This window comes from Podarcis bocagei, assembly GCF_964188305.1.
Source record: "Podarcis bocagei genome assembly, chromosome: 6".
Taxonomy (NCBI): Eukaryota; Metazoa; Chordata; class Lepidosauria; order Squamata; family Lacertidae; genus Podarcis; species Podarcis bocagei.
In genome coordinates, this window is record NC_138130.1 from 74,287,306 (window position 1) to 74,310,706 (window position 23,401).

The window sequence follows — 23,401 nt, forward strand, 5'->3', positions numbered from 1 at the left end:
TAGTGCTCCCAGTTGTACCATCCAACTCCTAACATGCTTGCCCATCCTTCTGCTGTATATGGCCTGATCTGAACCGATCCAAACTGCAGTATTTGCTTGTTGTTTTAGATGTTGTTGGCACAACACACCCAAGTTGCGACCTTCAATCTTTCAACTGCTGTTTGAACCACTTTGTCTCTAAAGTTCTTGAAGATGAGCAGGGATGACTTTGCACACCGGGTTTCTAAGTGGCCTCAGTTGGTGTTCATTGGGACAGCAGTTCAAAGGAAAGGATTCTGGCCATGTGATATGACGAGAAGTATTTATCTTGCAATGGAGCATACTAGGTGGGTGGAAAAACACAAGACAATAGTCTGGCTAGCTAGCAATGATTTAATATCAGACACAGGCGGATCATTCTTCCTAAATTTCAAAGGATCACAAGTAGGGTACGTCCTCCTACAGAAAGGTTTAATTATGAAGAATGGGGTAAGGCAACACTTAACCACTTTTATTCATTAATATAGTGAATTTTCAAAAGGCACACACAAACGTGGCAACCACATATTTAAAACAGAAACAGTGTTTAAATGCCAAAAAGGAGCTTGAGATCTGCCAGGGTGAGCTTTGTCAAAGAATCTACTCTTCCTGACAACACTTTCTGGGCCAGCTCTTTTTTCTTGCTTTGGAGCTCCGAGATCTTTTCTTCTACTGTCCCTTCACAGACAAACCTAAAATCAAGTAGACAGCATTATGAATACAGGTTTTGTGCATCTTCATTGGTCAAGCTTTCAAAATAAATTAAGCACAGTGCAAAGAACTGAATCAGGCCAGATTCCACCTTGTTGGCGAGCTTTGACAGGGCGATGGGACAGTTCACCTAACAATCACTGTGTTTCAATATGATGCAAGGCGATGATTTCAAAGGGACTCCCTGCAGCACCCACCAGCTGATTGGTGCTGAAAGCAGACTCTTCAAAGGAGCGGGCTGTTGATGCCAATCAGCTGACAAATTACTTTCTGAGCAGATTTTCTCAGCACCAATAATCTGTGGAGCACTGAAAGTGAGCCCCTTTGAAGAAGCACCATCAGTGGATTGGCACCAAGAGGAGCCCCTTTGATGACAGTGAAGCTTCAACAAGGAACGTCAGGTGTTGGCCAAGTGGGTGTGGTTTCGGGAAATGGGCTTCAAGGCCCTAATCAAGTTTGCAAGCTAGAGGCTCCCCATCGCTGCTTTAGAAGAACTGAGCTGTGATCACTTAAAAACCTCATGAAAAGAGATCAGGAGAGCGGATCAGAATATCCCCCCCCCCAACTTCAGCCCCCTTCCATATGGAACCTGAAGAAATCTCACGACCCCTAGAAATTATGCAAACAGAGATGGTGCAAAAAGCAAAGCCTGACCTGTGGATCGTCACATCGTTTTGCTGTCCTACGCGGTAAATGCGGTCACAGGCTTGGTCCTCCAGTGCTGGATTCCTGAAATTTAAGAAACTGTGCAGTCATTTCCCTCTTTATAACTATAGGTTAATCTAGATGAAAGATATTTTAGCTCATACAATTACATCTAGTACACAGGATTGCCAAAAAGGAAGTCAGAGATATCCCCTAACACTTTAAATCTATCTCAGCCTTGGAAGAAGTAGTGACAACATCTCCCTCAATTTCCTCCCAGCTTCTTGTCATCCTCCTTCCCCTGTTCTGTGGCACACCTGGACTCCTGTTCCTTGAACTGAAGGTGCTTGTGGATACAATGAGTCCCTGCTTCCTCATCTTCTCAAAGACCAACTAAGAACTAATCTAGAAGGCGATTCGCTAACACAAGGTGATTTACTGACAACAGATGTAACAGTGAATATTTCGTATTTATTTAACAAAATTTATATGCCGCTTCATTTTAGCAAAACCTCTTAGTAGTTCACAAGAAAACAACACCCTCTTATGCAGATTATAGAAATATGCACTATATTTTCCAGTTGCAACAATTTGTAAGAACCAAATACATAATTTGGAGTCCTTCATGAATGATTCTATCCTTTTGGTCAACTCAGATCTGATTCTTGCAGCTGCAAACACACACACACACACACGCGAAACACCACGAGAAGGTTTCTGTTAAGTGCCAAAAGCTGCTGCATTTTTACCAATGCATGTCAAGGAGAAAGAGATGGTTTCCTCCAACTAGATTGAGGCCAACACCTCCAGCCAGAAGAGAGATCATCATCACCTGTGACAAGAGGAAGCTGTTAGGTGTTGCACAACACATTTATACACCATTTCTCTTCGGCACAGCCTGCATACATTTTGCCAGTTACACTGCTTCTTGGTTTGTTTCCAGAATCAATTAGAGTGCTGGTTTTAGCCCATAAAACCCTAGACAGCTTGGACCCAGGTTATCTGAAATATCACCTCCTCCCACAGACCCCTACCTAGACCTTTGTTGTTTTGGTATAATTTCAAAATAAACCTTACGCTCCTTCTCTTGCAGCACAATCCTAACCATTTTTACTTATAAGTAAGTCCTACTGAATTCACTGGGGCTTGTTCCCAGGGAAGTGCGGCTAGGGTTGTAGTCAAGAGTGTGGTTTTACAAGTGTTATTTTGTCTCTACCAGGGAAAGGTTTATGTTGTTGTTTTTACTGACTTTTTGTTTTAATTGTATTTTAAGATATTATATATATATATATATATATATATATATATATATATATATATATAGTAACAAGAAGCCGAAAGCACCAGCCTGAAGATGACGAGTGAGACCTCGTCGAAACGTCGCCTAGACACCCCAACTCTTACACGGGAAGACACCCGAAGACACCAAAACCTACATATATATATATATATATATATATATATATATATATATATATATATATATATAATATCTCATCTATCTACTATATCTATATATATATATATATCATATCTACCTATATATCATATCTACCTAGGAAATGTTACGAGCCGGTGACTATATAATTATCAAAATGAACTAGAAACCTAGATTGTTGTTTTATAAAGCAGAAATTCTTAAATGCAGAATTGTGTGCCCCGCAATGCTTGTTTTTACAGTATATGGTATGTTAAACCTAGAATGTTTACTCAGAAGTAAATTCCATTGAGTGCAATAGGGCTTACTCCTAGGCAAGTGGGTATAAGACTGTCAGATTTTTGGCTAAAATGGCTACTGGTTAACCCTGCCTAGCAATTAAGGATCAGGCCTTGCACCGCTAGTCACAGTGACAACAAGCTACAAAACTCAGCAGCTTCTCTGATCTTTTCCCAGACCTCAGGTCCTTCAGGATTATTGTTGAATTCCTCAACCACATCCATCCTCTGTTTAGGATTCACAGAGCCATCCACTGTGGCATATTTCATGCTCAGCTTCTCAAGGTGTACTGCCACAATCTTCAGCATACTAGTCCACTGAGAAACAATGACACTAGGAGGAGGGGAGAGAAACCAATCAATATCAATCAATCAATCAATCAGTCTAGTCCCTGGTGCAAAACTCACATTAACTACAAACCCACTAAAATTGGCTTTAGACAAGTTATAGCTTCTCAGCCTTCACCTCACCCCTACTTTCTGTTATATGAAGGTTTATGGAGAAATGTTAAACATTTTGTTATGTTCTTATGCCACGCTGGGAAAGCTTTGTGTTTTGAAAAGGAGGCCTTGAAACTGTAAAAATACAATTAAACACCAGCCCGTCTTTTCTGGCTGGTGTAAAGTGTACTGAGATACGTGTATACGAAGTACTTCAAAACATTTGAGGTGGTACTATATAAAGTGATAAGTATTAATATTCTAAAATGGCTGGAATGCGATACATAAGCATACAAACGCCAAGCAAGTATCATTGTGAATGTTAAAATTACTGGAAACTATTCTTCTTGAACTGGATCTTGTACCTTTTAATCTCTTTCCACCATTCATTTAATCAATCAATCTACCAAGTCATTAGCGATGGCTTTCTTTTTGTGGTTAAATATTGAAAACAGAAAGGCAAGCTACAAGCTTTATTCCATGAATGAAGACATGAAGCCCTCCAGATGTTGTTGGACGACAACTCCTATTACCCTGACTATTAACTGGGCTGGTTGAGGCTGGTGTGAATCGGAGCCCCATGACGTGTCAACAGCAGAGTCCTCCCCATTCCTGCTTTACCAGTTCACATGAGGATCTACATTTCTCTTTCGCCCTCTTTGAATATTCCCAGATTTCAATGCATTTGGAATCCTGAGGTTGGCACTGCAAGAGCGTTCAGAAACTGCACCGTGAAATGGAAGCCCCTTCTTAATTGTTCTATTTGCGTGCAGTGGACCCTCTGGATACGAACTTAATTCATTCCGGGGGTCTGTTCGCACACCAAAAATTACGTAAATAGAGGTGCGCTTCTGCACTTCCTGGTTTGCCATGACCGTAACCCAAAGATTCCGTATCCAGAGGGATATGTAAGTAGAGGTACGACTGTATTGTTCTTCTTCTAAGGTATTTACACTGTTATACATCATATGAACTAAGATTTATGGAATAAACCTATTGAAACCAGCAGGCCTAACTTCACCATGTTCTTTACTTCCAGTTGGTTTACTCTGAGTAAAACTTAGCTGAATAAAACCCTGTGTTTCTGAGTGATCACCTATCCAGATACACAACTGTACCTGCCTTTGCTTCTGGAGAGGCAATTGCAGGTCCTTCTCACCATTCCCTACACACCTACATTAAATAGCATCCAAGCCCACCCTTTGATGTTCCTCGAGAGACATATGGTATGCCCGTACTTACGCTTTCTGGGAACGCCCTTTGATAGCCTTCAGCTCTTCCAAGAGATGCGACAGCTAGAAGGAGGGGGAGGAAAATGCGCTTATAGCCCTAAGCAGGTTTACTCAGAAGTCCCACTGGGGTTGACTTTCAAGTAACTCTGCTTGAGATTGCAGCCTCATTTATTTAAATCATTTTTATTCCACTCCAGCTGAAAAGGCTCTCAGAGTTGTTTGCGTAAGAGATCAATAACAAGGGAGTCATGCCTTTGGGCTTGCAATCTAAAATAGTGGTGGGCAAATACAAGGCTTGCTCTTCACTAGAACTCTAAGAGCTGCCAACCAGAGCCAGGTGCAAAGGGCACAAAGCCAAAGTTAAAGAATTAGAAGTCTATGAGCTCATTCTAAGCCTAGGATTTTGTTTTCAGTACTAGAAATGACCTAAGCCCACATTCCTTTCACACGAAAGTCCACACTTGGGTAGCTTTCTTTATTCCAGCCATCTAATTTAGATGGAAAATACATTTTGTTGTTATCATTGTTCAACAATGGGAGTCAGAAACCCTTGCTGATCTACTGCAAATAATCCTGAGATCTGCCAACTGATCCTGATCAAACTACTAGTAAGCCCTGATAAGACACAACACAAAAGGAAAAGTGGATGGGGAGGGAAGAGGGAAAAATAACCAACTCAGATACCACTTCTTAAAGCTACAGAACTGATCTCAGTTGAGGAGGGGCCAAATGGAGATGATCCTCATTTCTCTTTACACAACATGATAGGTTGACTCCAGATGTACTAATGGTAACGTTAGCTGTACAAATTTTAGGAACCCATATCTAAGATGGGATTTCCCATCTTGCTATATGAAATCACTACAAAGTTGAAACAGGTGGGCAGCCCACTTGGTATTGTGTAGGTACACAAATAAATCCCACAACAGAAGACTTGGTTCTTTGTCACTGTGTGTTTCGACTGCACACTGTTAAGAAGGAAATACATTTTGTACTGAGTTATAGCTTTTGTTTGTTAAAATGGTTACTTAGGCTGCGATCCTACCCCTTACCTGGGAGTAAGCTCCACTGAATTCAACAGGACTTTCTTTAGAGTAGACATAGTTAGGACTGCATTGTTAAATCAGGGATGGGAAATGTATGCCCTTCCAGAAGTTGTTCATGCCGGACTACTGACCATGCTGGTTGAGGAGAGTCGTCCTGGATGGTCAAAGTTTCCCCATTCCTGAGCTAAATAAATTAACTGAATTGGGGTTCTTAAAAAAATAAATGTGGAGGGAAGGAAAACCCTGATCCTTAGAGCTTACTAGAAAGGATTGTCATAGCTCTGTTACCTTAAAGAGTGCCACACCTAATAGACATCAGATGCCCTTTTAAATGTGTTGTGGAATGGGGGATTATTGGGTTGTTTCTGTTTTTATTAAGTATTTTGTGTTTGGTTTTTTTATGTACCACCCTGATATCTACGGGTATATAGGGCAGTATACAAATTCAAATAAATAATAATAAAATAATAGATGGGCTCACCAAAATTGTCAGGAGCTGAGGTTTTTGGTGGTGCTTCACGCCCTAGAAATTAATTCTCGCTTTACTCAGAAGAGAAAATTCAGCACAGTAGCCTCAGTGTTACAGAAAAGCCTCCCAGGGGAGACGCAGATGTCAACACTGTACAGATTGGGAGATGCAGTGAAGACATATTTATTTCAGCAAGCACTTTAGGAATGTTAATGTTGTTCTTTGTGTTCTGTTTTATCTACAGATCTTTGATTTCTGCTTTTCTTTTTGATGCAAATCCGTCACGAGATCTAGGATTCTAGGTGATTCATATGCATGCTAAATAAGTAATAACAACGATACCTTGGTGCTCTGTTTGGTTGCTTCGAAGAGATCCACACTAAAAGCTGTACCAAAGAGGTACACCATAGGGTCACTGGTATCTTTGGGTTCAGACAAGGTCAAAGCACTGAGCTGCTCCTCCAAGGAGAGGGAGATGCCTTCACTATTCAGGTTAGTTGGGTCCAGAGCCTTCAATGTAAAGAATACATATGGGGCATGGCAACTTTCCTATTGCAATTACATGTATATCCCACCTTTCCTCCAAGCATCTCAAGGTGGCCTACACGGTTCCTCCCTCTCTCCATTTTATCCTCACAACAGCCTGGTGAGGTAGGCTAGGCTGAGAGACTGTGACTGGCCACCCAGGGAGCTTCAGGACCAAATGGGGATTTGAACCCTGGTCTCCCAAACTCCAAACACTCTCCAACCACTACACACCACAGTTCTGAACCGGGTGCCTCCAAGCCTGTTCACATAGTTACCACTTTCAGCAAGGACAGGTGGCAGCAGCACTGGCGGAGCCTCAACAGAAGGGACAAGATGTGAATGGTAGTGGAGACGGGAGGAGCATCCCGGCTATGCTTTTCCAGGGTGCCTTGTGGATGGCATCTAAACTGCGGCGCTCCTGTCAGAAGATGAAATGGCACAGGTGTCAGAGCAACGGATTCCTGGAGCTACCATTCAGTTTCTTTAAGAAGAATCTGAAAACCAACCAGTGAATATTTTGAACAATTTTTTTTTTGTATATAACTGACAGATAGAAATGGGAAGTCCTTTTTATCTAGTTTTCTTCCTTTTTTTCTCTTCTGTTCCTCTCCTTCCTTCCTTCCTCTTTTGTTTTCCTTGGTGTCCTCTGCTGTTGGGTCTTTACTGGGATTATTCACACAAGGAGGTCAGGAAGGACCCTGACTGAGAGGCAGGGAAGGGAAGGTTTCCCAAGGTGAGAGGATAGGAGCAGAAAGGACATCTCCCAGGTGAGAGCTGGGACGACCCGCCACTTTGTGCGAGTCGAGGGTTAAGAGCTACCTTTGAGACAGGACTCTGCATTTTCTTATCTTTTTCTGTTTTTATTGAGATTAGGTTGTTTTCAATCATATTGTATTATGAAAAAACCTTAATATTATTATTCTTTTGGGGGGAGCAAACTAACCAGGAAATGTAGGCATGCAGATCTTTTGCAAATTTTTCAAGATGAAGTATAGCAGGTAGCAATAAAACAGGGATGGGGAACCGTTTTCAGACTGAGGGCCACACCCCAATCTGGGCAATCTTCCAGGGGCCACAGGCTGGTAGTGGATAGGGCAACAAATGCAATTTTTCCTCATAGTGGGCTCGGTTTTTACACACACACACACACACACACACACACACACACACACACACACACCCCTCTCGAGCCTCCATCTAGGAAAACAAGAGGCATTATCAGAGTTCAAGGATACCTTTTAGTCAGACAAAAACACTTGAGGAGGGTGCCAAGAAGAGCTGGCGAGGGGCCCAGCTGGAAGAGGGGGATTTGTAGCTGTGGAGGAAACACAGCTTGGAAAAAGCCTTGAGGGCCAGATCGAGGGGGCTGGAGGGCCTCATCTGGCCCCTGGAGTTCCCCACCCCTGCACTGTATTCTGGAGACTGCTGAAATACAGACTATAGAATAGCTACAGAACAGGGCAAAATTAGCTGTGAGGGTGAGGCCACCCTCATCACATCCCTCTCAACACTTTTTCTGCAGTTGCTAGGGGGCGGGGCAAAGAGTTTAAATTCCAACCTTTGTCAAATGGGTTCTCCCCACGGTGCTGTCCTGTACACTGCATCTCCTGCCGTTTGATGTAGGACTGCAGGGTTGACCTGGTTGAAGAAACCACAGTTAAATTTAGGCAGCTTTGCAACCCCGTTTCCACGGTATAAGCACAATAGATGGATGTGGACAACGTTGAACACAAAAGGAGAGAAAACTTGGGGGGAAAGAGGCAGCATATTTGACTCCTGCCCCCCAAAGAACAGTTCTGTTCTCTTTTCAAAAACGACTCTCTGCTGAGACAGAACACATTCTGTTCCTAGTATCATTTTGCTAACAACATGATAATGGCAGCGGCATCAACATGTCAGAAAATAAAGTCCTCGTTTAAACTATCAGGAGACTAACAAGAATCTAGGTCAATGAGGAACAAAATGCTTAGTATGTGAAAGCACTAAAGGGGGTGGAAGAGTACTATTCTCCCTTATTTGGCAGGAGGTGAGGACACTGAAATACTTTGCAGAGATATTATTATTACTAGAACTGCTTCTAAATTAATTAAGATACTACGCTAGTGATATTACTTTCATCAATAAATTCATTTATTGTGCTCTGCCTTTTTATAAACCACTTTGAAATTTCTTCTAACATCAAAGTGGTATATAAAATGAGTAACTAGTATGCCACCCTACTACTAAATGAATTAATACACCGCACTACCACCACTAATGAACTAATCAATGTACCACTTCATGTCCAAATTGGCTTCTAAGTGGTATGTGACCAAGATAGTGATTCCTATTGCATAGAGCACTGAATTATCAGGACATCTAGGGAAGGGATGTGAGCAGAGCCGGTTTGCATCAGGAGGGCTACAGAAAGTGAGTTCATTGTGTACGCTGTCCTTTACAGGCTGAAATGAACTCATTCTTAATGCCTTCACAGGTCTCTATCATACCTTGATCTTCTGAAAAGCACATCATACACCGATTGCTCATCTTCAGCGAGTTTTAGTCTGTGCAGTCGAGTGCAACGTTGAGGCAGCAATACCTAGAGAGAAAAGAAACAGACTGAAAAGTGTGTCAGTATAATTTGCACTAAAGTGGCTTTTCAAAGAGACATTTCTCCTATGAAAGGTCCAGATGGCACATTTTGCTTTCTGCCCACCAGCAGGTCTAAGGATTCTATGCAGATTGAGCACTGACTCCTTTTACGCTTCTGTATTTTAATGAAATGAACTTCTGTGATAATACCTTAACTAATCATAAAATGAGCTTTCCAGGCAGCCAAAACACAGCCTCAGTAAGTCCAAAGAGGCAACTTTTGACAGATGCTTAAAATCTCACTGTTTACAGTCCCTTTATTAAGAAAAAATTAAGCAATGTACAGAACAGGGGTGGGTGGGTGGAAAACCAGTAGCTCACCAAGCCATTTTCAGTGGCCTGACAGCCCCTGACCCAATTTACTGATGGCATCAGGACTGAATGAAGTGCCTGTCGTCTAGCAGCTGCCGATGAGAGCAAATCAAGAGCCAGAAAGGGGAAGGAGATCTCTAGTCCAATGTTTCCAGAGTGCTGATGATGGTGATGAGCTCAGGAAACAACGGAGCAGATCAGGGCACTCCTTCCTGTTTCTGGAGTGCTCTGATCCCTTTTCAGCATCAAGAGCCAGAACACTTTGTTTGCTGGTAAATGAAACCTGAAGATGGAAGGAAAACGGCACATTTGGCTGTATGTGCAGAACAGCCCTAACTGACCATCAGTGAAGAGAACACAAATCCAAGAGACAGACAAAAGGAGATGGGCCATCAATTACCAAAGGCTTGCCAGATGAGTCCAGCTGGTCCTTAGTCCTTCGCAATAAGAGGCTCCTGGTTAAGAGCGTCAACCTCTCTCCTCCTTTTCTTGTATTGTTATCCACCTGATTCTTCCACACCTTGAATTCATCGAAAGGAGAGCAGCGAAGGAATCTAGGAGGGCACACGGCAGCAAGAGGAAGGCAAGAGTGACAGGGGAAGTACAACCACTAGGTTCCATGGAATTGGGGTGGCCAGGAAATATTTTCCATCTAAAGGTGTTGGGACAAAAGTTAACCCCCCCCTTTAAGGTGTGCACTTTTCCTAAGGTGTTTTTAAGTGTGCACGTATTTTCTGAAGGTGTGCATCTTAGGAAAACAGGAATTTGCTTTCTTTGCAGGCATGTGTGGCAGACAGTGAGAGAAAAACTTGTAAGTTGAAAGCCGATGAAAGAAGAGACTTGCAAATCAGAGTTAATCTACAAGGCATAATCATGGGTGTGTTCAACTCACCTTAGCAGGGAGTACATATCCAAGAGGTTGTTCTGAATGGGTGTCCCAGTGACGGCCCACCTGGCAGTAGCTCGCAATTTACAGGCTGCTATTGAGGCCTGGACTTTGGGGTTTTTGATGTTATGGGCCTCATCCAGTATAATTCGAGTCCAGTGTATCCAGAGCAGGGGAGAGAAGGGAACGGACTTATCCTAAAGCAGAAAGTAGACCTGGTTTTAAAATGCAAGACTTGGAAGGAAAGGGGGCAGAGGTTAGCTGAAAAATAGTTAATTTTGGTCAGGGTCTGAGTCTATGACATTAGATTACAATTACTCCTTCTGTAATAAGGATTTAATATTTCAAACAAATAAAAATTTGAAAAAACGTATTTCAACTTGAGACTTAATTATAATTATTTTTGGCTAAATTCTCTTCTCTGCAATTACACAACTCAGATGCGATGCATGATATCCTTATTGCTAACTTGGCACAAACCAATCTGATGGCAAGGCTACCCACCATACGCATTTTAAGACTAAAATGAAGCTTTTATCTCAGCATCTCCTAAAAGCAAGTCTGGCACGTTTTCAGTCACCTGCACAACGTGGTCGTCAGCAGCAACTTCTGCTTCTTCCTTCTGTGTAGGGATTTCCTTGGCAAGAATACTGTAAGTAGTGACAACAATGTCATATTCAGAAAGCCTGTGAAGAAGAGGAGAGGGAGAGCTGGTAAGCAATACGACCACTTTAGGATTTTAATCTTGTTGCAGAATCAGTGTAGCTGCTTCCAAAAGGTCACACTCAAGCTCACAAGCACCAATCATACGTGTGCTTGTTCAGAAATAAAGTCCATTGTGTCCAATGGGCTTAGTCTCCAATAAGGGTGCTTGGAGCCACAGCCTGTGAATAACTCAGCATGGAGTCTTCTTAAGAACAGAAAAGAAGGAACCAATGGCAAACTTGTCACCCGAGGTCTTTCTCTATGTCCCCACCCATTCCCCAAGAGGTTTGGAGGGTGGAAACTCAAGAGCGGGGTCTTTTCTGTGGTGGCTCCCTGTCTATGGAATGCTCTCCCCAGAGAGGCTTGCCTGGCACCATTATTACAAGACATTCCTCTTTACCCAGGCTTTTGGCCATTAAGTGTTCTATGGCCTGTTAATACTGGGGGGCGGGCTCTTGTTACTAGTTTATTATTATGCTGTCTCTTATTATGCTTTTATTATAGTGCTCTGTAAAATGTGTTCTTAACGTTGTACACTGCCCAGGGATCTTTTGAAAAAGGGAGGTATATAAATTGAATATTGTAATAATAAATTTGACTTCTATCAACTGTGTGTATATTTTCTTGGCAGAGATGTGGAAAGGAAGAGACAAAGTAGAACATGTGGTGCCACAGAACTTGTATGTCGACACCAGATGAGGCAACACGCCCAATAACTGATGAAGTACTTCCCATTCGCTTTGTAAGGATGTGTAGCAATGGCCTCCAGCAACAAGATACACAAAGCAGGACACAGCTGCAGTATGCCCATTGCCCACATCTTGTGCACATTTAGCTTGCAAAGTTTCAAGTACAGTGTTACCTTGGATTATATATGCTTCAGGTTACATACGCTTCAGGTTACAGACTCCGCTAACCCAGAAATATTACCTCAGGTTAAAAACTTTGCTTCAGAATGAGAACAGAAATCGTGCTCCGGCAGCGCAGCGGCAGCGGTAGGCCCTATTAGCTAAAGTGGTGCTTCAGGTTAAGAACAGTTTCAGGTTAAGAACAGACCTCTAGAACAAAGTAAGTTCTTAACCCAAGGTACCACTGTATACACAGGCAAGGTGGGGATGCTCTTGCAAGATCTCACAGGTCAGATTGTCCCGCGAGGTCTCACGAGAGAATCCCTACCAGTTCCAGAGCTAGCAAGGCTGAGAGCTTAAAAGCAGTCTTTGTGCCAGGGTCGTTTTTTCCATAAGGGAGGGATGGTTCTTGCTGAACTTCTACTGGTAGGGAGTTCCAAAGGGCAGTACCTGCCGCACTAAAGGCTCAGTGTCTACTGAAGGCCAGCTGAAGTGTGGGAAACCATCAAAAGTGTCCCAAGAGAGGATCTCAGAGGTGGAGCACAAGGAATCGTATGGTCCTTAAGCCACTTTGGGAGCAAGTTGGCTCAAACAACAAAAAAATGGTGTTCTTTAGCTTAACTCAAGTGACTATGTTGCATCAGCTCTCTATGCCTGTGCTTCTGCAATTCAGGATACCTAAGCTTTGGACCAGGCTAAGGCTCTTTAACTTCCAATGAGCTGGAAGCTGTGCACTTACACAGTTGTGTTCTTAATTCGGTTGGATCCATGGTACAGGCAGACTCTCAGCCTGCCGCTTCTGACGTGTCTTTCTACCTCTTTTTTCCAGTGATGGATCAAAGACGCGGGGCAGACAATCAGCGTGCCATGGGAAGCGATTACAGAGGTATCTTGAAATGCAAACATTAACAGGTAAAGATGTTTCACGGTAACGTCTCAGTAATGCAGAAAAGATCATAATACTGCAGGCAGGATTTGCAACATTTGCTTTCCAACCGGTAAGAGAATCTCATTTTATTAAATGGTGAAAAACAAGTGCAGACGGTGCTGCTAAAATTGGCGGTATCTTGTTATTTCTGTACCTTGTCTTGACACTGAAAGCTCGAGTTTCTTCTCTTTCCCTTTGTCTTTCTGTAAACACTTCTGAACCAGAACAAGAGCAATCATTGTCAGAGTCTTCCCTAAGCCCATATCATCCGCTGGGAAGAAAAAGCAGCATAGAACAAAACAGAAATCAGGGGGTGCTGGCATGTTTGGTGCTGGATATCTTAACTTGCTGACTCAACTACCTGGCAGGTAAAACTATTTGCTAAGTGTCCCACTGTGGTGCCCTATCCTTCAGGGAACAGAAGGAATTGGATCTGACATGTAGAAAATGTTCCTTCATCCAAGCATGGGCAACTTGTGGTCATCCAAATGTTCTTGGACACCACCTCCCATCAAGTCTAAGGCAGCATGACCAATTGCCAGGGATTATGGGAGTTGTAGTCCAACAATATCTGGAGGTTCACAAGCTAGTCAACAGGTTTATCCAAGAGAAGCTCTAGTTGAACATTAAGATGAAGTAATCTGCGTTGTAAGGACCTGTCCATTCTCACTAACAGCCTTCCATCATCCAAGACAGGATGTTTGTAAATCCTTCAAGGGCCAGTGGACAGATTTGTGATTAGCCTAAGGCCCTTTTCCCAGAGCTCAGATTAATATTTTAGGGTGGAAGGGCCACACAACCTTCCTATTCACCCCCTTGTTCAACACAAAACCTAAAAGCAAAGCTACTTTCATTACAATCTATCTGAAAGCAAACACCAGAATCACATCATGTCTAATAGTTCCTTACCCAAAATTCCTCCACACGGTTTCTGACTCTCCCTCCAGAGAAGCCAAGCAAGTGCCTGCTTCTGATGCAGGAGCAAGGAGACCTGAGAAAGCCAGCCAAAAGGTGCAGAATTAATGGCTTTTTCATGTATTTACGGTATAGATCAATTGCGCAGAGTTTAGAGCTAGGATGGGGAACCCGAAGCCTTCTAGATGTTGCAAGACTCGAACTTCCATCATCCCGAACCATTGGTCATGCTGGCTGGCAGTGGCGGATACCACAGGCTCCCTATCCCTGATTTCCAAGGTAACCAGAATGGCATACATGTCAGGTAATGAATTGCTTTTTGGAGAAAGGTACACTCAGACCTCTGTCTCAATAAAGTATAAAGTTTAGCTTAAAACAAGACATGTCATTTATTTATAGAAATAATTTTATTCCATGCTTCCTCGAGCAGCTTACGTGGGATTCTTCATAGTCAGCCAGCTACCATCCAGATCCACAACCACTTTGTTTTAGCAATTGTCAGGGCTGCCACTCAGTCCCAGCTCACATAGGACCACGCTAGCCAGCGTTCAGATTAAAAGAGTCTTTATTGGATTACAGGTTCCATTTCCAAACTGCAATGTGCAGCCCTACTTCTTCTAGGTCAGACCGGCGAAGACCCGTCTGAGTCTCCGCCTCTAGCACACCAGCTTAATACCCTAGCCTTGCTCCACCTCCTGCGCCTTTCCTTCCGTCTCTGGGTCCTTCTGCCCCCCGGGGTCTCTTCTTTCCTACTCTCTTCTGACGCGGACCCCCCTGACCCTTCCGCCTCCTTGTGGCGGGCTTTGGGACCTGGCTCACTCTCTGGGCTGCTTACTGCGCCAGCTTCCGCTACATTTGAACTTGGCGCGCGCGCCCAACTCTCCACCTTCCTCTTGATCGTTTCGTCGCTCCCCGAGGTGGGCGTGACTACTCCTGACTCATGCCCTCCCTCCTTCTGAAAGCCTCCGGAACCCGATATCTGGTCCCCTTCCTCCCCGCTGCTCCCGGCTGGGTACGTGGGTCCCGATCTCCAACTGCTGCTCTCTGATCCCTCTCTGGACCCTTCTTCCTGGGGTGTCCCCGTTTTCCCCCCTTGCTCTGACCGCTGGCGCTCCCTTCTGGGAATCCTCGGACTCACTGGATAAGCTCGGCGATCTCGGTTCGTCATCCCCACTCATCTTTCCTTCGTATTCCTCCCCCTCGCTCTCTGTCTCCTCCCTTCTCTGCGTCTCTGCTCCTGAACCCCTGACAGCAATAATACAGCACTGGGCACTCCCAGGCCATTAAAACTGGGGTTATGCAATCAGCCTACAACTCTATGATTCCACAAACTAAGATGGTTGGGTGGGACTAGTCTGCCATTTATTAATCTTTGTCACATTCTTCTTAAGCAGATGAGCAACACGGCACCTGTACAATTTAGTAAGATTCATTGCTCCCTATTGCTAGGCGGCAGCAAACATTTATAGCTATTTGTTTCAAATGGAAGGCGAGCCTCAAAGGGTTTTACTGAAAGCAGAAGATCACAGATGAAACTATTTCAACCCCTTCCCATGCTCTTTTTCTTGCCTGCACAAAAATCGCTCAACATTTGTAGGTGCACTGCTAACGCACTTCTTAACTTGGCGACATATTGGGGAGAAAAGATTATAGGAAAAGCAAGCTGCGCAACGCTTTTAATTTGTCCCAGCTCACCTTTAACCCAGGTGGATCCTCAGCCACTGTCTCCTCCTTCGGGCAGGACTTAAGGGAACTGTGAAGCTGGTTGATTGCATCACTGGTGGCATCATACACGGCTCGGAGGCGGTCTTCAGTCATTCGGCCTCCATAAAGGGCCTGCATGTGGGAATCCTCTAAAATACAGTAGCAGGAAAATAAGAACAATGAGGAATCACAGTGCTGATTCTGAAGGAGGTGTGATGTAGTGGTTAAGGCAGAACTTAGTTAAGCGGTTATGTGTCATCAAGCAAGATAGGTTAAGCATTTGCATGGGGAAGTGTCTTCACTTAACAGCACAGCTAAATATGCATTTATTTATTATTTATTATTATTATTTGAATTTATACACCGCCCTACACCCAGGGGTCTCAGGGCAGTTCACAGAATAAAATCAAGATATAAAACCACAAAATACATAATCAAAATAAAAATACATTTTAAGAGGGCACAGGATGTAAACTGGATCAACCAAAGGCCTGGTTAAAAAGAAACGTTTTTGCCTGGCGCCTAAAGGTGTATAATGAAGGCGCCAGGTGAACTTCCCTGGAGAGAGCATTCCACAGAAGGGGAGTCACTGCTGAGAAGGCCCGTTTATGGAATCCTTCCCACTCGTAAATGAATGTGCTGGGGGCGGGGGTGCCCAATCTTCATATGATACAGTGGTACCTCGGGTTAAGAACTTAATTCGTTCTGAAGGTCTGTTCTTAACCTGAAACTGTTCTTAACTTGAGGTACCACTTTAGCTAATGGGGCCTCCTGCTGCCGCCGCACCATTTCTGTTCTCATCCTGAAGCAAAGTTCTTAACCCGAGATACTATTTCTGGGTTAGCAGAGTCTGTAAGCTCTGTAATCAGAGGTACCACTGTACTTGTAACAAAACCATGTTGGATTTCATCATGGCTGCCCCCTCTCCCACTTACCTCTATAAGTGCTACTGGAACACTGACTAGATCCCAAAGGAGGGTGGAGCTCTAAGGAGCTGGCTACCTGAGGCTCCCGGAATGGCTTTGGTCCTCGCCCTGTATTTGGCTGTTCTACGGTGGTCTTGGAGAACGGATTGTGCAGTTTCTCTTCACGCTTACTGCTGTTCACGTCTACTGCTGTGTAAAAACCGATTGAAATATGCAGAAAATTGTAAGTGGTACAGTCTTTCCTGGACAGTACCAATTCAGGCTGCAAACGCTCCTTCATATTTTGTTTTGATAAACCAGGGGTGGAGAACCTGCGGCCTTCCACTGACGGGAGAGGTCTTGGCGCTGACCTTGGCTCTAGGACACAGGCAGCTTATCTGACTTCCCTGCCTGTCAGGGCTGACTCCAGGTTTTGGAGGACACTTCCGGACCTGCTCTGTGAGTCTATCTCCTTGCCACCATTAATCAGCAGCTGCTCCTTTGTCCTTGCCACTTCTTGCTTGCCAGGCAGAGAGCCAATGAGCAAGCAGACAGTGGCATCTACTGCCCCTCCTCTTCCTCACCACCTTTGTCTGGGCCAGAGAGAGACAAGAGAGGGAAATGAGCAGGTTGCAATGGTGAAAAGGAGGAGCAAGTCAGGATGGGGGGGTATTATCAGTGAGCCCTTTGCTGGGGCTCTTGGCAGAGGCATGATGATACCAGTACTGCTGCTTCTGGAAGATAAAGAATGCAACTATGTACCCAATGATAAAGGAAAATGTTTCTTCCTTAGGCATATGAAACGTGATGTTCATAATTCTGAATGAATAAGCTTACCTTCCTTTACACTTTCTTCTGCCTCCAGGTTCAGAGAACTCAGTGCTGCTTCCAGGTCCTGCACCTGCTTTAGTAACCGCTCGCCTTTATCGGGTAGAGCCTGAACATTCACGGTTTTCAAAGTGTTCTAGATAGAAGGGGGGGAAACAAGGGAGAGAAATGTGCTATTGACTACCTGAACGCTCAACTTCCCCACCTTTACCAGACGTTTTCTCCACAACAGCTTTGAAATATTTAAGAGTTACATAGAAATCAACCAGCAAGCAGGAATTTGGATGACTCTCATGTAATAAATGCTGCATGTACTCCATTGCATGCACAAGTCTACATATCCCCACTGACTTCCCTTTGCTATGAACAGGTCAGTCACTGAGAGAACAGTGCTTGGTCCAACCAAGCAGACTACTTATGTTCTTATCAGTGGAACACCAGATTAGGGAATTGTTTCCTGTGAACTTCCAAGAAGGAGGAGTGCCACATGGCAACGAACATGAAGGAAGCACACAAACTGGAACCAGCAAATAACTGAGTATTGGGGAAGTTGAAGAGGAGCTACTGCTCTGCTCCACTTTGCTGCTGCCCCTATTCATCCTCCCTTTCTCTTTGACCCACCTGGTGCAATATTGCTGCCATCAGTCAGCCCCAGATATTTGGCTGCCTAAAGCAGAAGAGCAAATGATGCCCCAAATACACTTAAATCAAGGTGTTTAGTACACAGGGTGGCCATGTTACTGTGGCAGCTCAGGCAGAGAAGCCCGTAAGCTCCTCTCCCACACTGGCAGTAAAAGCATGATAAATCAAATAGCTAACAATTTGCTGCCCGTTAACATCACTCAAGCTTCACTGTGTCTAATGGGAGGGTTGGCTTCAGGTGGCATTTTATTTTATAGTCTTCAGAATAGTTTAAAGGGTTAAAATTGTCCAAAAAGTAAATTTACCATAGTAAAATTTTCACACAGGGATCTGTGATGTGGGGTGCTTTAGGTTTCCCTTTTCCATTTAATAAGTGCATTAGTAACAATGAATGGATGCCAATTGCAGATACAGTATTAGGCAAGATTTTTTATCTTTGATAAATATGAGTAAACGATAAAGTACATCACTGTAGCATCAGAAAAATTTCCAATGCAACTGACAATTTCTGGATGCAAATTAACCTAATTAGCAATTCAAAAAATTCCAGAACACCCACATCACTGATTTGGATATATGTATTTAAATGCTTTATTGTTAACTGCTTCTTTGAAATGTTTCCGGGGGGGGGGGGGGAGGGATGACGACTATGTGTTGGCTAAACTGCATATTCATTACAAGCTTTCGGCTTCAGACAAAATGTGTGCAACACACTTCGTGTGACACTGGCCTAAGGCAAAGTCTGAGCGCCTTCATCTATGGCTGCAATACCTTAATGGTTTATAATTTTTGTAGAACTAGCCTAGTTTTACCAAGGCTCAAGGAGTTGCTATTTTGACATGGGAAGCCTCTGGCAATCAGGTACAGAAAGAATAAGCAAGCAAGTGTATGATCGAGAGAGAGACCTTTTTCTGCTTCAGCTGAGCTGAAAGTTGGCTATGAAGAGCTTTGGAATCCAGACTTTCTGCCATTTGCAAAGAGGCCTTTTTGTGTGATGTGGAAGACAAATTCTTTTGACTGCGATCCTTTTGCTGCTGGGTATCCAATTCCTGCCCAACAGGCAATTTGGAAGATACAAATCTGTCACGTTCATCACTGCTGGCATTTTTATCAGAACTGCTTTTATCTTCTGGAGCAGTTTTCAATAGTTTCTCTGGGTTTTCCTTAGGGTGCATCACTGGCAAGCCTGTTGATTCCTGAACAGTTGCAACTTGCCTGGGCATCAGTGTTGTCTCTTCAGTTCCCCAGTTGTTACTTGCCTTCATTTTTACTGCTTTGTCCCTGCAGGTTTCTGATCCTCTCCTTCCAAGTTGCGCCTCATTAATAGGCTTCACACCTAATGTTTGGCCACTGAACCTGGACCATGACTGCTTTGGACCTTCCTCTTTTTGCAATCCATATTCAGCAGATCTCAGAGCTGAATCCTGCCTTGTGTGTCCAGAAGTTGTCTCAAACTTTTTGCTTGAAATATATTTGTGTGTATCCAAAAATACTGGCTTTTTGATTTCATTTGTGGACTCGCTTGCTTTTGTTTCTGTTTCTATTCCTTGCTTGGGTGATCCTTCACATTTTTCTCCCAACTTTTTGTTCTTGATCACCTCTGGGGCTGGATGTTCTTTCTTAACAGATTCAGATGGCAACTTCAGCTGATCTTTTTTATCCAGAACCTGTATTTTATCCTCATTTCTTGATAAGTTTTTGTCCTCACTGTAGTTTGTTTGTTTGAAAGATTCGTGATTCTTGCTTGGTACTTTGAATGGATTTCTTTGATCTCTATGATTATGGAGCAATTCTGAGACTTGCTGAGATTGTGGCTTATTTGGCAATATGGTGGCTTTAGAATCCTATAAAACACACAGGTGGAATGTTAAGTTTACCATATAAATCAGACATCTTGAAAGCTAGAGCTAAGTACTCTCTATACTTCTGCAGAATAGTTGCACAGAAACTCATACGTAGGATAAAAAAATGACATTCATGGGATCTTTATTTTCATGTATTTTTAAAAGTTATAATATTTTTTTTTGAAGATTCAGAAACTACACATGTATTGAGTTTCAAACGCTGTCTTGTACAGTTCCCCATTCTTCATAACAAATAGTATTACTGCTAATGTTCATTACATCCAAACCCAATACACTTCCTCCAATCTCTGTTCTTTCTACCTGCCATGGGATACTTCCACACCATCTCTTCCCTTCCAGTTTAGCTTTACTGCAGCGATAGAACAGCCTGGTAAAGGAAACAAAACATGGAGAATGAAGCTAGTTTTCAATACTAATACCCCTATCTGCCATTAGAAATATCAAGGGTTCTTCAGAAAATATACTTGTATGTGTCTGTCTCCTGTTGCTGCATCAAAAATTGGAGGTCCACCACATGTTTCTCATGCACCAAGCAGTGAGAAGGGCAAAGCCTGTGGAAAGGAACAAGGGATATTCATATAAGCAGGAAAGTTTAAGGAATCATAAAACATCTTCAGCACAGGAGAATTTTCTGTTAGATTTTTGCCCAAGATGACCATCCAATCTAACACTCTAGCCACATGTCAGGGCCACATTCCCACCACCTCAACAGGCATATACACAATTAGCACCATAGCAGGTAAATTTGCATCACATAATGGGGCCACACTCAGTATTAATGCAATAAATAAGCCAAGCCATCTACTACAAAGGCAAGCAATCCCTTCCAAGGCTACTCACTCGCCAATCGAAACATTATCACCTGATCCCAAATTTGAAACCTATTCTAATCCCCCAAATATGTTACTACAGAACAAATCTATTTTCCAATGACACCAAACAGCTCTCCTTTAAAGAGTAACCTGGACTAAATGTAAACCATCTTCCATGGTTTGTCTGGTGTGGGTTTTTTTTTAAAAAAAAAAATTCCTTTGCAGTTAAAAGTGGCAGAAACAGAAAGGTATTTAACCTACTTTGTGAGGAGCACAAATTCACATGGCTGCTGGCCTTGGACACCACACACATAAAAGCTTCTGCCTTTGTTTGGGCCATCCCGGATACCAGTCTTCAAAAGGCAGGGATGACCTAGACAGGAACAAAGTGAAAGATAAATATGAAGAAAATAGAAGCATGACAGAGGCTCTGTGTCATCAGTCAAAATTTCATCTCACTTCAAGAACCTGTATGTCTTTATTACATTTTCATCTCACTCTTTGCCTGCCCTCCCCAAGAAGCTTACAAGGTTCTTTATCTCTCTCAGCCATATTTTATCCTCAAAACAGGCCTGTGAGGTAGGTTAGGTTGAGACATATTGACTTGCTAAAGACTAGCCTTCCTAGTGCTGTAGTTAGCCACTTCTGTACCCTGTACAGACATTCACACCTGTGATTCCCTCACTCACGCTGCATTTGGGTTCTACTGCTTAAGAAAAAGTTAAAATCCGTATTTCAACCAGTAAGAATTCCTTTTGTCAGTATTGCAAACAATCTCATCAGGATTAGCTACTGAGCCTCTAGTCATTCCAAGAGGTCTGCAGCCTTGTGAGGAAAGGGACAGAGTGTGCAACACTAGCCTATATATGTGTACTCAAATGACCCACTGAGCTCAAGGGTGTATAGTCAACCCATGCCATTATTATATTAATCCCCCGGTTCTTCCCCGGTCCTGCGTTTTAGCATAGGCCCATCAGTCAGAGCAACTGCCCGTTTTGGGTGGTAGGCAAAGGAAGCAAATTGTTAATGTATTATTGCTGCTGCTGTATTTTTACTGCCACGGAGGGAGAGAGAAGCTTATGGCCTTTTTTTGCTTAAAGCCATAACTACTGAACTGGCTATGTACCTCGGCAGTAGCAGCCGACAGTCTACCCTGCAGAAGTTGCAGGATTCCAACTCCCACCAGCCAGTAATGGTTAGAGATGGGAACTGTAGTCTCGCAGCAGCTGAAGGGCCAGAGACTGCTGTTCAGCCTCAGGCGGCAGAAGCTGTCGATCTGGCCCTGATTTGCAGCCAGGCACAGAAACCTGACATGCACCTGAGCGCAAAGCACTGCCAGGCTCTTTGCCAAAGTAAAGGTAAAAGTACCCCTGACCATTAGGTCCAGTCGTGGCCGACTCTGGAGTTGCGGCGCTCATCTCGCTTTATTGGCTAAGGGAGCCGGCATACAGCTTCCAGGTCATGTGGCCAGCACGACTAAGCCGCTTCTGGCGAACCAGAGCAGCACACGGAAACGCCGTTTACCTTCCCGCCAGAGCGGTACCTATTTATCTACTTGCACTTTGACGTGCTTTCAAACTGCTAGGTTGGCAGGAGCAGGGACCAAGCAACGGGAGCTCACCCCGTTGCAGGGATTCGAACCACCGACCTTCTGATCAGCAAGCCCTAGGCTCTGTGGTTTAACCCACAGTGCCATCCGCATCCCTACTTTGCCAAAGTAGTTCTGGTTATTTTGCTGGTGTTGCTATTTCCCCTTCCTTAGCTCTCTGAAAGCAAAGGAGGCAGCCTGGTGCCTAGCAGGTAAAGACATGCCCGATCGCCCCAGCAAACTTCATTTTTAAACTATTTTTTACTACTTTTTAGTGTTGAGAAATTACAATCAAAACAAAAAAGGAGACGAAAACGCCCAAGATGATGATGATAATAATAATGATAATAATGATAATAATAATAATAATAATAAAGCATCGACTGGTAACAAGGAATCCATTTGCAAATAACGAAGAGAGGTGCAAAAGTGAAAGCATGCTCGAGCAGCGAGCTCGGCCCGTATTGAAAGTTGCACAAAATCTCAAAAAGAGCCAGACATCTGCACCCCACGCGCAGGGACCCGAGCGCCCCGCCTGCGCCTCCCGGCTCCTCACCGTGCCCGCTGCACAGCACTTTCTCCATAGCCGAGCCGCTAAGCAGACGCCTCGCCTTCCTGTCGCCTCAACCCGGCAAAATTCCGTGCAGGGTGGGCGGGAACGGAGAGAAAAGACCTGAGGTAACGCCCTCCCGCCCCCGTCAATCCCCCAAACTGCCAATCGCGTCGTCCTCCTTCGCCGGCGGAGCCAATCACGACGAAACGTAGGCGGGCCGGAGGGAAATACGGACGGGTGTTGAGCCTCCACAGAGCGCAGACGGAGCGCGAACGGCGTTTCCTCTGCCCGTACGGCTGCCCAATCACAGCAAGCGGAGGGGAAAGAAAGGGGCGCTGGTTGGTGGGGGAAGCAGCCAATGGATTCATACTTCGGAATTCCCCGGGTTGTTGCCAGCTGGGCGACTGGTTTCATGCTCTTTGCAGACACACAGCGCCCTGTGATGAACTGCAGTTGGACGAGCTCGCGCTCGC

At 44.0% G+C, this 23,401-nt stretch overlaps 1 protein-coding gene and 1 long non-coding RNA gene across 4 annotated transcripts; one reads left to right on the plus strand and one right to left on the minus strand.

The window, feature by feature from the left end:
• Positions 1 to 469: 469 nt before the first annotated feature.
• TTF2 (transcription termination factor 2) lies at positions 470 to 23,042 on the minus strand. 2 transcript variants are annotated; one of them, XM_081198925.1, is made up of 23 exons: positions 22,932 to 23,042; positions 21,049 to 21,160; positions 20,440 to 20,526; positions 20,276 to 20,342; positions 19,016 to 19,954; positions 17,478 to 17,604; positions 16,671 to 16,847; positions 15,727 to 15,884; positions 14,026 to 14,107; positions 13,271 to 13,387; positions 12,928 to 13,078; positions 11,216 to 11,321; positions 10,642 to 10,832; positions 10,150 to 10,303; positions 9,293 to 9,384; positions 8,365 to 8,444; positions 7,082 to 7,224; positions 6,621 to 6,788; positions 4,774 to 4,826; positions 3,271 to 3,424; positions 2,124 to 2,206; positions 1,384 to 1,458; positions 470 to 710 (listed from the first exon to the last, which is right to left on the minus strand). In XM_081198925.1, the coding sequence occupies exons 1-23, from the start codon at positions 22,957 to 22,959 to the stop codon at positions 566 to 568; spliced, it is 3,489 nt and encodes a 1,162-aa protein (XP_081055051.1). In that variant the 5' UTR covers positions 22,960 to 23,042; the 3' UTR covers positions 470 to 565. The 2 variants fall into 2 exon arrangements, with proteins under 2 accessions (XP_081055051.1, XP_081055050.1); XM_081198924.1 differs by having other exon boundaries at positions 16,671 to 16,850.
• Positions 11,364 to 17,641, plus strand: LOC308589709. Of its 2 annotated transcripts, XR_014009447.1 has the most exons (6): positions 11,364 to 11,591; positions 11,972 to 12,141; positions 13,018 to 13,100; positions 14,167 to 14,310; positions 16,962 to 17,099; positions 17,506 to 17,634. It is a non-coding gene; the product is annotated as an uncharacterized lncRNA (long non-coding RNA). The 2 variants fall into 2 exon arrangements; XR_014009446.1 differs by lacking the exon at positions 16,962 to 17,099 and having other exon boundaries at positions 17,506 to 17,641.
• Positions 23,043 to 23,401: the final 359 nt, after the last annotated feature.